At 39.1% G+C, this 16,919-nt stretch overlaps 2 protein-coding genes across 2 annotated transcripts; one reads left to right on the top strand and one right to left on the bottom strand.

The window, feature by feature from the left end:
* The first annotated feature begins 8,222 nt into the window (after positions 1-8,222).
* On the top strand, positions 8,223-9,194 carry LOC102510823 (olfactory receptor 11L1). Its single transcript, XM_006178024.2, has one exon. The coding sequence runs from the start codon at positions 8,223-8,225 to the stop codon at positions 9,192-9,194; it is 972 nt and encodes a 323-aa protein (XP_006178086.2).
* Positions 9,195-15,249: 6,055 nt separating this feature from the next.
* On the bottom strand, positions 15,250-16,128 carry LOC102510587 (olfactory receptor 49-like). The gene has a single exon (XM_006178023.1). It carries the CDS (start codon positions 16,126-16,128, stop codon positions 15,250-15,252), a length of 879 nt encoding a protein of 292 aa, XP_006178085.1.
* Between the last annotated feature and the right edge of the window lie 791 nt (positions 16,129-16,919).

The raw sequence follows: 16,919 nt of genomic DNA, 5'->3' as shown, positions 1-16,919 counted from the left end.
GCAAATCATTCAATCTGTTTCTCAGCCAAGCTGCCAGGATCTCAGACACAAAGGTCAGCAAAATACACATGGCCCGGCTCTTCAAGGGAACCTTAAAACCCATCAAGGATAACTCATACCTGGGGGAAAGGACACTCACCAGTGATGCAAGAAGGTGACAGAAGTCTCTGAACTAGTCGGGGGGGTCAGGATTGGGCCCTCGGGGGGCTCTAAGTTAATAACTGACGCGCGAGTACAAGCAGAAAGCAGGAAGCAGGGCTCTGGCAAGCAGAACATTCAGAGGGCACAGAGTACACAAACTGAACTACTGCTGAAGGGAGCAGAATGTGCCCCATGACATGAGGCAGCCAGGCAGGCTGGTGTGTGTGCCAGATGGGGAGGAGCTGCAGTAGATAAGGTCCCAGTGAGAGGCGGGGCCAGATGACTCAGGCCCTTGCAGATCCTGTGAGGTTTGTAGGTCCTCATCCTAAGGACCAGGGCTTGGCCTGGAGCGTTGGTGGAGGGCAAGGTTTTGAGGCTGTCTGCCTAAAGGATAGATGGATAATTAAAGTAGATAGATTTTTTGTTTTTGAGAACAGAGACCATTATGAGCAGAATAAAAGATATAAAGTTAGAAAAGAAAAGGGCAGAGGGCTCTTTAAGAGAAAAGCAGACTCTGGCCTCAGGCTGAAGGCTATGTCACTTGCTAGATAAGGGGCTTTAGACAAGATTCTGTCCCAAACTTCTTCTAAAATCTGAAGACATTGTTAGTGCCACTCATACAGGGCTGTTCAGAGGATTAAATAAACTAACAGATATCACACATTTGATAAAGTTCTTGGCATGTAGTAAGCATATTTAATTAAAGAAAAAACAGAGGGAGGATATAGCTTAAATGGTGGAGCACGCACGAGGTCCTGGGTTCAATCCTCAGTACCTCCTCTAAAAATAAGTAAACAGAATTATCTCCCCATCATCGCCAAAATTTAAAAAAAAATACAATACTAATTTTTTTAAAAACTTAGGAAAATAAATAGAAGAATGAATGGAAGAAAGATAGACAGAATATAAGTAGATTTTTGTCTATGTTTTCAATACTGAACTCCCAGTACCTTGAAGAGTGACTGGCACAGACAGGCACCCGATAAATACTGGTTAAATACATAAATGAATAAATGAGTGACAAGAATCAGTATGGTTTATCCTAGAAGACAGTAGAAGAAAAATTTCCCAGATGACCATATTATGTCAAATGTGAAGATTCTTTTTTTTTTTTTACATTTTACGTATATGCTTTTGATTTTTGTTTATATTGCTCTGACTCTCGAAGCTAGAACATTTCTGTTTTATTTGGAGACATAATAAAGCAATATTTTGCTCAAATGTATGGAGGAAGTAATAGCTCAGCTCACCTGAAGGCAGATTTCCTAGTGCCTAAGAGGCCAAGGGAAGGTCATTGGCCTTGGGTGTGAGAGTCACGGTTGTTTTCAAGAGGGTGAGATGGACTGGCTGTGCTGAGGTTAGATGGTACTTCTTCCCTGACTAGTTCTAAGATCACTGAATTTAAGCTCTGTTTTGCCTCTAGCACTGGGAGGCTAGGAATGAGATCTCTACCACTGTTCTTTAAAAAACAAAAAACAAAACTAAATAAAATAAAATAGAATAGAATAAAATAATAAAATACATACATACATACATACATAAATACATAAATAAAATAACATAAAATAAAACAAAATAACATAAAATAAAATTCCTTACAGCCTTACAGGCTGTTTGTGCAGGTAAGTCGTGGACTGGATCATAAGTAGATGTCATTGTATTGATTGCTACATGAGATGCCTAGCTGAGCCCTTTCTCGTTTAATGGGGTTGGTCTAAATTAAATTTGTATTTCATCATGATGGTTCTTCTGGGGTGAATAAAACACATCAGGTTTGTTTTGCTGACACAGACATATTGTGGTGCACCCTCTCCTGTATTTTTACCCTAACTCGATTCTCTGACTCATTTAAGGGTTGCACTGGCTCCAAATCTTTTAGTTAATGTCCTCACCCTCTGCCATCATCCGTCTCTGACAATCTACTCTGTATGTATCCTGCCTTCTCTGACAGTACACGATCCTCTGCCTCTGACCATCCCTCCACGCTCACCTTTCCTAACTTCTCTTGGCATCTTGGCTTTGAGCTCCTGAAACCGTCTCTCCAGAGCACCCATATTTTCTTTCTTAGCCTGAGTCTTTTTCAACAAGGCTCTCAGCTCTACTTGGCCCCATCCTTGCCTCAGCTTTGGGGATTCAAGCTCAGCCCACTCTGTAATAAAAGAAAAAAAAAAAAAAAAAAACAGCCAGGACAAACCTCAAAAGCAACTGACACAGCGCTCTTCTTCCTGCCCGTGGTTTTCAAAAGGATCTCTGCTGGTTTTCATTTCAGCAGTTTCATCCTGCATTTTTATTGTTCCTTTTCCCCTGAGGCTGTATTGACCTCTCCCTGAGCTAAGGCTGTCTAACGTCCTCTGTAGACACAGCCTCAGCTTTCGCTGGCTGGGTAAGGAGTGCCCACATCCAACGTGCCTCTGTGCTTCTGTGGACGGAATTCAAAGAGAGACCTTGCAGTGGAGGAGGCTTCTTGTGAGTGAGAAGTCAGGGTTTCTAAGACACTGACGGGTGCAGTGGCAGAAAGGCTGGCGTGTTTCCCAGCACAGGAGCTCCGATCAGCATGTGTACCTGTTAACAAAAGTAGATTTATTCAGTCATGTTATATTTAAGAATTTTTTTTTAATGATTTGATGGGTCCAAGGACAATAATGTATATGGTTCATATTTTCATTTCAAAGTCCCTGCACTCTAGGACTGGGTAAGTAAGGGCCCAGAGTAAGGGCCCATGATAGCTTCTGGTATAAATGAATACATGACATGTCTTGTGTGAGATTTGCGGTCACTCTTGGAAGAGGTGTTGTAAACTACACGCACACATTAAATATGAAGAAGTTCCAGATGTGAGCAAAAGCAAGGTGTAGAAATGGACTCTGTCTTAACTCCAGTTCTGGGTCTAGTGTGAGATGATGCTTCTGGTGTGCTCTGCAGACTTCACCAGGACCCTCATTTTCTTTCTGCAAACTTGCAGGAATTACAAAATCTGGATTTGGGATCAGATATGAAAAGCCACCCCCCCCAACCCTGGCCAAGAGTAGACTGTTAGGCAGTCCATAAATGGGGTTTAATTATTTCTCCAAAATTTAAACAGCATGAGAAAAGACCTATGATGTAAATTAGCTGTAAAATTGTCTGCTAAAAAATACAAGGTTTACAGACTATATGAAATTAGCTGCAAATATGCCATGATACAGGTTACAGGGTCGTAATTCAATTACATTGTCCCATGTGTGGGACACACAGGAAGCTTGTAAGGTAAGATTAGGAACCTAATTCTGGTAGACTGTGCTTTAGATACTTTAAAAATATATTTTTTGTCTGAACTTTCTTTCCTCCAAGTTTTCTAAAAAATATATATGTGAATCATGTTATGCAACATCATTTTATGTTGAATATGTTTTAATTATACTAATTAAGTCAAACATCAATAAATGACGAATTATGTCATCCTACTCCGTCAAACCATAGTGTTTATGTAATTCACTGGTGAATTCCAATGTGTACATGAGCCCCAAGCACATAGTAGGTACTAAATGCATATTTGCTGAATAAATAAGTGATCAGAAAAACAACCAAAGTGCAATTTTAATTTTTTCCTTTTTTATTTATTCAATCTTTTATTATTTTCTTTTAAATTAAAAGACAAACATTTAATTTAATGATAAATATTAATAAATGTGGTCTTCTTAATTAGACAGACTTCCATACACGTGCATTCTTTTTTAATCCTGTTCTATGATGGATGGGTTTATGAACCTTTTCTTTTCCAACTCATGTCCTAATACTCAAAGTCAGATACTGCATTTTCTTTGTTAAATTGACAGATTCGCACTCAGAATGAGCTTGGGTACAGATTGCTTCAAATGAATAAACGAACTACTCTGCAGTCATAACTTTTTTTTTAATTTAGCCACATCTGTAATTTAAGTTTGATGGAGAAATGCCATTCAACAAAAAGCAGCTGTCATACATTCAGTGCTCAAGATAGGTCACCCACTAATTACGTGATTGAGAGTTTTTTTTTAAAACACTTTTTTGTTTCATTAAATTTTTAGTTCAACATAACTGGGACTCATCCTAAATTAAATTTTTAGAAAAGCACTTCCAAAAGAATATAAGGATCGCATCTCTCCCAAGTGTGTTACTAACATCTAAGCCTCAGTGGAAAGAGCTGAATCTCAGAAGGTTAGTTCCATTGTTTATTAACTTGACTGGCAAATTACAGAAGAGTATCTGGGGAACAGGATTCTCGGAAGGGCCAGGTCCCCAAGAAACCCAGAGTTACCGAAAGGAGATGTCTGCTCTACCCCGAACCAAACTCCAGCTGAAGATGGCAAATTCCTGCCCTGCAGTGGAAAAAGCACAGTCCGCATTTGGGTTACAGGAAAGCAAGGCAGATCCTGGAGCAGGAACAATTTAGGGCTCTCCATCCTGGGGAGACTGGCAGGTAGGAGGGATTAGTGTGGACAGGCATGAAGTTTTCCAGAAAGAAATCCTCATGCTCTGTGTGTTAGTGTCAATGACACAAATTTTGTTACTTTGGTTGTTGTGGGTGTAGATGCTGAATTCTAAAAATTACTTCTCATTACTAAGGCAATTTCAGCCTTTGCTAATGCTGATCTATATGGAAACAAAGTAAATGTTCTTGCTTAAGTTATTTAGCATATCAAACTGTAATAACTGAAAAGTAACCAAAAATGAAGTTTTAAGACGCCAAAGTCCATTTGGTTGACTCTAGGCAAGTTGGCATGCAAGAACAATAACATTCTTGATCATGTAATTCATATATATAATTTATACAAAAAACTAACATTAGATCTGAGTCTACACTGGTTATTCTGGTACTGAAGTAAACAGCACAGCATTTTAGGAATCAGATTTTTTTTTCAGTTCAATGTAAGTAAAGTAATTCTAGCAATTGGAAATAATCAGTGAATATTCAGTGTTTCAATAGGTGGTGAGTTCCTCATTACTGGAGGTATTTAAGCAAAGAATGGTGATTAATAAGGTTCAGTTTCCTTGTGCACTTGCAGGTGCATTATGGGAGGGATTTTAGACGGCGAGGAAATTGGGCCAAATGCCTTGCAAACTTAGTCAGTCATAAAACAACACTGTTTTGCTTTCCTGTGGTCTCCCAAAGCAGGCCCTCATTGTTCTCCATGTTTAAATTATTTTTTTAATCTACCCATTGTTTATTTTAAATTGAGTCCCATGGGAATATACTTACAAAAAAAATGAGAGAAAGATGGGAGAAGCAATGGGAGGAGAGAATAAATAACGTTTACTTATTCTCTGCAAAAGCTTTGGCATTTTTTTCCCCCTTTTCTTAACGCCTTAAGAAATCACACACCATACAGTTCAAAATATATATAAGACAAATCCAGTAATGTGCTCCAGGTAACAAATGCACAGATTTTTGTTAAAATACCATTTTTTACTCTAGGAATTTTTCACGGTCAAATGAAGACGATATTCCTGGTGATTTTACCCAAGCATGAGAGGAGGAAACAGACCACAGCAAAAATAGTGAACTGAAATGCAAAACAATGAGTTAGCAGAGCGGTGGAGCCCTGAGTGTGCATAAGCTTGTTGTTTGGCTACATTGTTCTATTCACTGCGGGTGTCCGTGGGCTTTGAGCAGAGGAATGGCATAGTCTGTTCTAAAAGTTTCACTCTGGCTGCTTTATTGAGTGTTTACTGAAGAACAGGTGCCTGTGGAGGGGCTGCAAAGAGACTATTGAACCATGCGAGCAAGAGGAAGTGGAATTTTTTTTTCCCCTGGAAGGACACAATGTCGTTGTTAAATGGTGATCAGCTTCTGGATACATTTTCTGGCGGAGCCAGGTGATTTTGTTGAGAAATCAGATCCTCGTTCTGAGAGAAACAGGAATCAAATTCAAAGTTTCTGGCCTGAGACAGTGGGAGGATGGAGTGGTCTAAGGAGATGGGGGTGCGGTAAGGCAGGGATGCAGACTAGTTTGTGTTGTTTCACATGCTGATTGGACATGTCAGTGTGCCTTTCAAATTGGGCAGTTGTTTACATAAGGCTTGTATCTGAGCTTAATTCACACATTAGGGTGCTGAAGGCCAAGTGATGGCACTTGAAGTCAAGAGACTGCATGAAACCATAAGGGAAATGAAGTAGATTGAGAAGCATTCAGCCTCAAGGTCATTTGCAGGTTAGAGGATGTAGAGATGCTAGAAAAAGCATGGATAAAGTGTGAAAAGACAAGGCTGCAGTGGAACTCAGAGAGCATGTAGCTGTGCACGTTAATTGACAAGAGCATATCCAGGAAGAGGGAAGGATCAACTATGCAATGCGAACAACACATCAAGAAGACTGGGAATGAGAATGTACGAGTGATTGGAGGGCAATGGTGCAGCAGAGTGGTTTTGCTGTAGTGGTGAAGAAAAAAACAAAATTCAGTGGATTCAAGTGGGCATACAAATAGCTAGGGAAGACAACATTTTTAAGAAGGGAAGGAGCAAATTAGGGGTTGGGGATTAACAGGCACACATTACTGTATATAAAATAGCTAAACAAAAAGGACCTACTATATAGCACAGGGTACTATATTCAATTTCCTATAATAACATAATGGAAAATAATCTGAAAAGGAATATATATATATATATTCGAATATATATATGTATATATATATTCGAATATATATATATATTTGAAATCATTTTGCTGTACACCTGAAAGTAATATTATAAATCAACTACACTTTAATAAAAAAATTTAAATAAAAAATAAATTTAAAAAGGGGGAAAAAAGGAGGAGGAATGAAAATGAACAGACAAATGCAGGTAGAATTTGGAGACTAGAATAGAATCAATACCTATTTTCTCTGTTTTGTTTGTTTGTTTTTTGTTTTTAAGGGAGAGAAAAGCAGCCTGCTGATATGCTGAGGAAATGATGCAACAGAGAGGGGGCTGTTGTTGATTCAGGGGAGTAAGAGGGTGGAATGTCTGCAATGGCTTCCACTGTGTGGGAGGGTGCGGGACTTAAAGCATGTGTGGAGGGGTTTGCCTCAAGCTGTATTCAGAGGAAGATGAAAAAAGCAGATCCAAGGGAACTAAAGGTGGTAGATAGTTGGGGAATTGAGTGGCCTGAAGAGCCTGGATATTCCCATTGGAGGATTTCAGTTTCTGTTATTATTGTTGCTTTTTAATAATAGATCTCTTGCTGAGGGTATGGATACACAACAAGGATGTGTTAGCAGCTTGAAAAGAAGAGAACACATAGAAAACAATCACTGAGGAAATCATTAGCATAAACAGATGAAGGGACTGCCGAATGGTTGCTCCGGGCATTAAGGACACGCGGGAGTTTATTGGTTGTGAGTTTTTAAGTGGCTACATTATGTGTTGTCTCCCACCTTTCTTACTGTGTGGAAGCTCATGTATGGTACATGGATGCTGACTTTTATCAGAACTGGGTTTGACAATAATTAAGTGAAAGCAAAGGAGAGATTTATTGTTGAGTGTATACAGGAAGGAGTGATTACAGTGGCTGAGCACAGCATCCAAGAAAGGACAGTGATCGAGGTGCAGATTAGCTCAGCACAGGGCTTCACACACACCCACAGCCATACGCACACGTGCACACAGAGAGCAGGTGATCCATTAATATTGTCTGAGAGGAGAGTGAATAAACCCTCACAGGAGTTACGCTGTGTCTGATTTTTTCAGACAAAGCGCACACACGAGAGAAGAAAGATTTGCCTCTGTATGTGCCTTTTCTCTTTTTTTTTTAGCTTTGTTGTTACTGTTGCTAAATTTGATTTCAGAGTCCTTTTGGGCCTATGTCTTTGGGCCTACCTCTTCTAGAATTTAGAGAACCCCACAAATGGAATTTGCTGAAGTTCTTTCCAAGTCCTAATTATCCATGCTCAGCTTCTGATATCAAAATGTATTCTCTAAAAGCAAGATTAAATTCTGTATTCGCTTCTCTAAAATGTGGTACATAAATATCCAAATTAAGTTAAATATTAGTCTCTGAAGTTCCAAACACCCATAGTTATAAATATTTTTATGCCTTGTGTACAGTACTTTTTCAAAATGTTTTCTGCCCTCCACAGGCAATGAAGTCCCCAAATGTGTCCACTGTTACTGAATTTCAGCTACTAGGATTCCAGAACCTTCTTGAGTGGCAGACCTTGCTCTTTGCGATCTTTTTATTCATCTACTTCCTCACAGTCACAGGGAATATTGTCATTATTGCAGTGGTGAGCCAGGAGAAGCGACTGCACTCACCTATGAACACATTCCTCAAACACCTCTCCTTTCTGGAGATCGGGTACACGTCCACCACTGTGCCCCTTCTCCTGGCCAACCTGCTCTCCCAGCGCCGAGCCATCTCCTTCCCGGCCTGTATAGCACAGCTCTACTTCTTTGTGTTCTTCGGGGCTACAGAGTGCTTCCTTCTTGCCATGATGGCCTATGACAGGTATCTGGCCATTTGTAGCCCACTGCACTACTGTTTCCTGATGAGTCCTGAGATCTGTACCAAGTTGGTGGCTATCTCCTGGCTGACAGGGCTTGGCACAGGATTTCTGCCCTCCCTGATGATTTCCAAGTTGGATTTTTGCGGACCCAACCAGATCAATCATTTCTTCTGTGACCTCCCACCCCTCATGCAGCTCTCATGTTCCAGTGTTTATATCACCGAGATGGTCATCTTTATCCTGTCAGTTGCTGTACTGTGCATTTGCTTTTTTCTTACACTTGTGTCCTATGCTTTTATTGTGTCCTCCATATTGAGGATTCCTTCAGCCTCTGGCCGAATGAAGACCTTTTCCACGTGTGCCTCTCATTTGGCTGTTGTCACCATCTACTATGGAACCATGATCTCCATGTACGTTTGCCCCAGTGCTCACCTGTCACCTGAAATCAACAAGATAATTTCCGTCTTCTACACCGTGGTCACCCCATTGCTGAACCCTGTGATCTACAGCTTGAGGAACAAAGACTTCAAAGAGGCTGTTAGAAAAGTCATGAGAAGGAATCGTGGCATCTGTGGAGTAAGAAGGAAGGGAAGTTTCTTTGTTAGATAAAGAAGATCAACACAGAATACACAGTGGATCAAGTTCAGGGATAAGTGAGTGGCAGGTTCAGAGCCTTCAAAGCTGAATGTCATCACCAGCACTATATTAAATCCCACAAATCGTAAGAAAACAGCTTCTTCATGGCCCCTTGCCAGCAGTTGCTTAGAAGAAAAATTGCCTCTATCAAAACATTTTGGGGACACTTTTGCCCTGGACACTTTCTTTCACCGTCTGATGGGAATCGGATTGTGTAATTCCAGGGCATAATGATTACATACACATTATTTTCAGATTCCTATTTCTGAGTTCATAAAGCCTGGATACAGAAAGTTAGGCATCTTTTAAATATGGTTTAGAGACTGGCCTTGTGAACTCAGTTCTTGGTGCTATTTATGCTTGTTGAGTATCTGTGGAATGAATGAATGGAAAAAAGAAAAGATAAACGGTTTATGCGTTGACCTAAATCATCTTTTAGTGACAAGAAGAAACAGGGACTTTCGAAGTGCCAAAGATTTAGTATAATAAATTCGAGTTTTTGTCGTTGTTTACTGAAATTCTAGGAAAGGAAAGAAAGATGGAAGGGAGGGAGAGGAAGAGGGGATGGAGGATGGGGAGGGACAGGTAGAAAGAGAAGGAGACGGAGAGGGGAAAAGACAAAAAGAAGGAAAGAAGGTGGGAGGGAAGAAGGAAGAGAGAGAGGGATAGGGAAAGGAAACGGAAAGGAAAGGAAGGGGAGGGAGAGGAAAGGGAAGGAAAGAAAAATCCAGAGTACTGTATGCTCTTGTGAGCCCTGGGAGTCAAAGGCTGCACATTAAAAGGCTTAAAACACTCATACTTTTTAAATGTAGCCAATATTAAGACCTCTACAAATCCTGGCTACTATTCCATTTCTTAATTCCACAAATATTTCCAATCCCATGGTGTATGCTAGCCCCCTTGCTGCAATCTGGGTAACTCAGGGAATGGCCAAGGAAGACTTTGCCTTAATGGATCCTGCAGTCTTAAAGGAGAGAGGAATATGTCCTGAGTCATCAAAAGAATAATTGATTTCTTTATATTTCTTTATATTGGCTATGAAATAAAAATGTACTCCTGTGCATGAACATAGAAATATAAGGTCAAAATCAAAAAAGAAAGTTAACAAAACTTTCCATTTTTTTGTAGTGCTTTAACCTATGCTTCAAGGATGAGGAGAATAAGAATGGAAATAGTGGTCCAGGCAGAGAACACAGCATGAAACGTGGAAGCAGCCAGGGGAAGCCAGGGATGGAGGAAATAGATGAATCTGGAGAGAAAGGCAAGAGCTAGTCCGTGCGGGTCATTAAAAGTCCTGCAGGGTTTTGGATTTTGCACTGAGAACAATGATTAATTATCAAAAGGTATCCATTTGGAAATGACATGATGTATTTTGCATTTGCAAATCTCCCTATGGTCTAGAGAAAAGATTGAAAGAGAACAAGATTTGCTAGAGCCATAGCAGTAGCCCACAGGGAAAAAGAGATTGGTTTGGTCTAGATTTAATGATGTGATCCATTACGGGAAATGTCTCACAGGTGATGAGATCAGGAGTGGAAAATCGGGACTCATTTATTCCTGTGCAGTGGCACCAGTTTGTAGTCTCTTCACAGACTTGTGACGTGCTCCACATCTACCCCTGAACTTCAGGGGCAGGTGTACTTTGATCCTTTAGCTCATAAAATTTCTTCTCAACACATGTCCTTGGCTCTTTTAACCCTTCTCCTTCCAGCCCTCACGTTCACACTTCCTCCTGTAACTTGACTTGTGAGGACTGTTGTTGGTCCTTAGCATATCCATCAGTTTCAGATGTTGGGTAGAAGGAAAGTGATGCATTGGAAACCAAGATAAGACAGGAAATGGGTGATATAAACAGGAGAACGTCATCGGTCTGGACCTTGTGGACGAGTACCAAAAATAATCAAATGTCTACCTCGTAAACGTTTGTCTCTGATTAGTATATTGACTGTGCTTTATATTTAACCAGACTTCAGTTATCTTACCAAAAGCTCCTTTCTAATTTTAAACTTGATAGGTGCCTGGCTTTGCATGTAGGGAGGAAAAGATTACTGATTTACATATGAGAGACTTCCAAAAAAATAATGACAAATGGACCCTTGGATGTATAGATCTGGAGCTCAGAGAAGCCACCTGGCTGAAAGTTAAAAATTAGAAAGTTTTCAACATATAGATCACATTTGAAAATATGGAAATAGAATTTCTCAGGAAGAGAGTAAAAACCAAAAAATAGCAAATGACAGAGCATGGAGGAATTTTAAAACATAATTTTTAAGAGAAGAACTTGAAAAGGGAATAGGAAAATCACAGAGATGGAAGGACGTTTGTGAGGTGGTTGCATAAATTCTAAGGGAAGAGAATGTTCTGGAAAGAAGAGGCATTGAGCAGGAAAGGTGAGGATTAAGACATCCTCAAAGTTCTCAATACAGAGAAAGGGCCCTGTTGTCCTGGGAAGGGCAGCATATTTGGACTGGGAAGAGTGTACACCAAACTGATTACAGCAGGGGAGGAACTAACTTCTAAGGAACTAGATTGAGTTGGGTGTGTGTTTCTCAGGGTAAAATAATTACCCTGAGAAATGCAGTTGTGAAAGAATGAGATAAATAAATGTACCTATATTGGTGGAGTCATTGTATTTTTGTTAAGATGTTAAGATTTTAGCATCCAATTAAGTTTGAATACTTGTAGTAAGGGTCCACTAGTAAGCAAACATTTTAAGGAATGAGTATAGAATGTGATAACTGACAGCTTGAGGTTGAAAAGTAAGAGATCTGGGGACAAATGTGACATGTGATGATACCAGCATTCAATAAGGAAAGCATTTTGATTTACCGTGAGAGGCAGAAGGGAGAAAATCATTTTAATCGGATGACGATTCAAAGAAATAAAGTTAGGACCTGTATGAATTCCCACCAGAGCACTTACTTGGTTTGTGTTTCCCAGACAAAGTCAACAGCTCTTGTTTACCATAAAGAATGGAGGTTAAGGTTTGAAGAACGTGGTAAGGCATTCCAGACTCATTTTGTAAAACGGGACTGATAGCTGATGGAAGACAGATGGGCAGGTCTGTGAGCAGAAATGAGTGCCTGGTTGAAACAGGGGATCACCAGTTTGTGACAGTGAACTGCCTGTGTGTGCACTCTGCTTTGAGACCACTCAGCTGTTCAGCTCGATCCCATATGGTGAAAGACAAGAGTCCCGTTAAGTTGGGTTTAGCTCTGTGGATAGAGCTGAAGACAAAGGCAAGGAAACAACGGACTTGGGACTCTCAGATTGTCAACAAGAGAAACAAATACATAGGAAGGAAATAAAGCAAACGTTGACTCGAAGTCCAAACTTTTAAAAAAAAAAATGCAGTTGTAATAAGATTATTCGTACTATGTGAATTAATAGGAAGTGGTATATAGAAGTTTAGTGGCTTAAAATAGCAATTGAAGACAGGGTTTAGTTTTAGATCACAAAAAAAAAGCCAAAAGTATAAGAATAAGTGACATAAATCAGATCATGAGAAGAAAGATGAGTTGGCCACAGGGCTGAGGGCAAGAATTCTGGGAGGAAAGAAAGTCATGATTCTAGTGTCGTCTGCAGATGAAACAGAGTGGCCGGTAGGTTAGTGAATTGTCTCAATGAGCGGAGAGTGGGTTGTGTATTTCCTAAGCATGAGCCTTAAAGGATGTTTTTGTTTTGTTTGTTTGTTTTAAAAGGAGTGGAAGAACGGTATCCAGGGCAAAGTATTACGTGGCAAGGAGTCTATCGTTCCGCAGACTCACCCCGAATACAATGGGCGGGAGATGTTAAATAATTCCATTTGAGAGAGTTAGGGCTCAGGTTCCATTCAGGCAAGGAAGAGGGGTAAGATTCATAAAGAAGTGATGGCTCAACAAGAAACATGAGTTCCAAAGGGAGGAATTCCTGTGACTGACCCAGAGCCGTCAGAGCTTCTCAAGAACTCTCCTGGGGTGAGGCGATCACATTTCTCTGAAAGTGTTACTCCAGCCTTGAGTGGAATCTGCCAGGTGAAATAGCTCAGAGTCCCTGACTTTGATGAAAGTAGATGTAACACGTTTTACACTAAACACAATTTGATTCTCAGTTCCTTTTAAAATGGTCTCTAGACCACTGTTATAAAGATAAAGGAGCCAAAATCACATGCTTGTTAATTACTTATGTTTATTCTCAGTTCAAGAGCTACGTGTTTTATATTTTAAGGAATCATTTCATAAATTTGAGATGTTTTTGTCACAGTCTGGACCAGGAAAACTGTACGCAAGTCTCAATAAAGTCTGTCGCTACTACTGAGAATAAATTTCTGCAATTCCATTTTACCAATGGAACCAAAAAATACATCATTTTTCTAATTGTTTAAAAAATAGAAGCATGTGATTGATCTGTCTATTAAGTGTACAGATTGAAAAGTAATACATTCATTCTGACATAAACATAATTTTTGTTTAAATATACCACCTTACCAGCAATTTAATAATCATAAAGAAAAGGGCACATGCAAATAGAAGAAACAATCCATTTTTATTAAAATGATGGAAAATAGGCATTATTAACATTCTTTTTGTATTTACTCTCCTTTTTTTTCTTTTTCAGTTTTATTAGGTAGAATTATTACAGTTTGCACATACACATTGTATTGTGTGTAAATACACGTATACAGTATACTGCACATTTCTTTTTAGTTTACATATATGTACTGATCATTGTTTCTAAGAACAGATTAGAGCATTAGCTTTTTAAACTTACATAGTTATCAGAGGAATAAAGCCAACCACAAATAAGAATCAACATAATATGATAATCCAATCATAAAGGGCAGTCAAATGTGCTTACACAGTGTTTAAGAAATCAGTCATCTAAGTTATAAATAATAAGTAGTTCATTTGTGTCACTATTATCATTATTATTTTTTACACTCCTCATATAAATAATGTCATATGGCATTTTTCTTTCTCTTTCCAGCCCACTTCACTTAGAATGATGATCTTCAGGTCCATTCATATTGCTGCAAATGGCATTATTTTATTCTTTTTTATGGCTGAGTAGTGTTCCATTGTATATAAGTACCATATCTTCTTAGATCCAGTCATCTGTTTTGTTTTCATGTCTTGGCTGTCATAAACTAGTGCTGCTATAAACATTGGGGTGCACGTGTCTTTTTGAATTTTATTTTTCTCCAGATATATGCCCAGGAGAGGGACTGCTGGATCACATGATAAGTCTGTTTTCAGCTTTTTAAGGAACCTCCATACTGTCCTCCATAGTGGCTACACCAATCTACACTCCCACCAACAGTGTAGGAGGGTTCCCTTTTCTCCACATCCTCTGCAGCATCTGTCATTTGTAGACTTCAATGGTGGCCTTTCTGGCTGATGTGAGGTGATACCTCACTGTAGTTTTGATCTGCATCTCTCTGACAATTAACAATCCTGAGCATTTTTTTCTTGTGCCTATTGGCCATTTGTATGTCTTCATTGGAGAATTGCTTGTTTAGGTCTTCTGTCCATTTTGGGATTGGGAGAAAATATTTACAAATGATGCAACTGACAAGGGACTTATATCCAAAATATACAAACAGCTCATACACCTTAATATCAAAGAAACAAGTGACCCAATCCAAAAATGGGCAGAAGACCTAAACAAGCAATTCTCCAAATCATTAGATTGTATAAGAATTTTATTTTTAAAACATAGAGGCATAGGAAAATAGAAATAATAATAATCACATTATTTATATTTATCTACCTGTCAGTATGTGCATTACGAGTGTATTTTTAGACATATGTTAATCACTATTAAGTGAACTTGGACAGGGATTAGAAAGTAATGTATTTTCTCCTAAATTTTTCCATTATGCAATAATATTAACTTTTAAATAGATACATGATAAAATAACTTTATTGCCAGATATGATGACATCTTTGTTGTAAAGATATCATTTTTGAGATCTTAAAGATCTTAAATTTGTTACCATGCCTACATATTTGTTGAAGGCGTCCCTCAGGGAATCTTTACCTTTCTCATTTCAAAGACTGTAGATAAAAGGATTCAGCATTGGTGTTACAATGGTATTCAGTACTGTGGCAAATTTGCTAACATTCATCACGTTGCCCTTTTTTGGACGGACGTAGATGAAGATGGAGCTTCCATAGTAAAGTGTTACCACCGTGATATGCGACACACAGGTGGAGAAGGCTTTCTGCCGTCCCTGGACAGAGGGAATTCTAAAGATTGTAATGATAATGTACGTGTAAGACAGTCCTGTCAGGAGCAAGGAACCCAGTAACAACACAGCAGAGGAGACAAAGTCAGCCAGTTCAGCCAGAGAGATATCCGCACAGACCAGCTTCAGCACAGGGGCACTGTCACAGAAAAAGTGATTGATTACATTTGGTCCACAAAAGGGCAGAGGAGCAGTTAATATTGATGATGCCAAAACTGACAAAAATGCACCCCCGTAAGATCCCAGAAGCAATGATACGCATGTTTTCTTGTTCATGATGATGGTATACCTTAGTGGGTTGCAGATGGCAACGTAGCGATCGAAGGACATGACAGCCAGGAGGAAGAATTCTGTGGATCCCAGGAGAAAGTAGAAGAAAGACTGTGCAAGGCCTCCCATGAAGGATATTGCTTTGGTGAGAGAAAGTGTGTTGGCCAGCATCTTAGGCACCACTGTGGACGTAATGGCAACCTCGAGAAAAGAAAGATTGGATACCAAGAAATACATGGGTGAATGCAGACGGTAGTCACCACACACCAAAAAGATAATCATGGTGTTGCCAATCAGAGACGTCATGTACATAAGCAGGAATGCAGAAAATAGGAGAATTTCTACTTCTTTTTCATTCTGAAATCCTAGAAGGATGAACTCAGTGACTGTGGTCTTGTTTATGTGATCCATAATGTTCCCACTTGCCCCTGGTATAATAAAAAAGAGGAGGATATGATTCGTCCTTTCATCTTAACCTTGGAAGTACCCTACCTTTAGAAATTAACTATATTTTTATGGAATAACATTAATAAAAACAAATAGTTATTTTTCCAGTGTATAAACAGCTCCTGATATAAACTATGCAAGATGTAAGAGTGCAAGTGTGACGTTCTCTCATAACAGTTGAATCAGATTGTCCCACAATAGGAGTGTGACAACTATCCTTTTGAAAGACCTGTGAACCTCCCCTCAGTGTAGGGAATCTAACAGTGAATTCAGCTCTTCACAAGTCATGTGAACAGGTAAGCAGAGTGCCCTTTGGGATAGATACATCCATTCAGATGTAAAGACATTTATTCTGAGTGTTGGCAGAATTGCAATGAAGTCTTATTATATATTACTTGACATGTGCGAAAGGCCTTTTAATGTTGATTTATTATAATTGAGAAGAAAAAATGTTAAAAAATAAAAATAAAAAACAACTAAACATGATTACATAATAGGCTCATGACCCTGACTTACAGCTTCCAACCTCTACGTTGTCAAATTAGCCATCATCAAGTCAGTTTCATGTAATATCTATACAGAGTCACATCTCATAGCAAATGAGGTATTCGAGATTAAGATTAAGGTATTAAGGTATTTGAGATTAAGGTTAAGATTAATGAGGTCTTTCAAGATTAAAGGAAAAGGATTAAACATATGACTCTTGTTTGTCACTTGATTATATTTATCTTAAAATGCAGATAAAGCAAATGCTC

The sequence above is a fragment of the Camelus ferus genome, chromosome 3 (assembly GCF_009834535.1).
Source record: "Camelus ferus isolate YT-003-E chromosome 3, BCGSAC_Cfer_1.0, whole genome shotgun sequence".
In the NCBI taxonomy this organism is placed as follows: Eukaryota; Metazoa; Chordata; class Mammalia; order Artiodactyla; family Camelidae; genus Camelus; species Camelus ferus.
This window is presented reverse-complemented; position numbering and strand designations above follow the sequence as displayed.

Excerpts from the sequence above, each read along its gene's own strand:
- LOC102510587 (XM_006178023.1), bottom strand. The coding sequence starts at position 16,128 with ATGGATCACATAAACAAGACCACAGTCACTGAGTTCATCCTTCTAGGA.
- LOC102510823 (XM_006178024.2), top strand. The coding sequence starts at position 8,223 with ATGAAGTCCCCAAATGTGTCCACTGTTACTGAATTTCAGCTACTAGGA.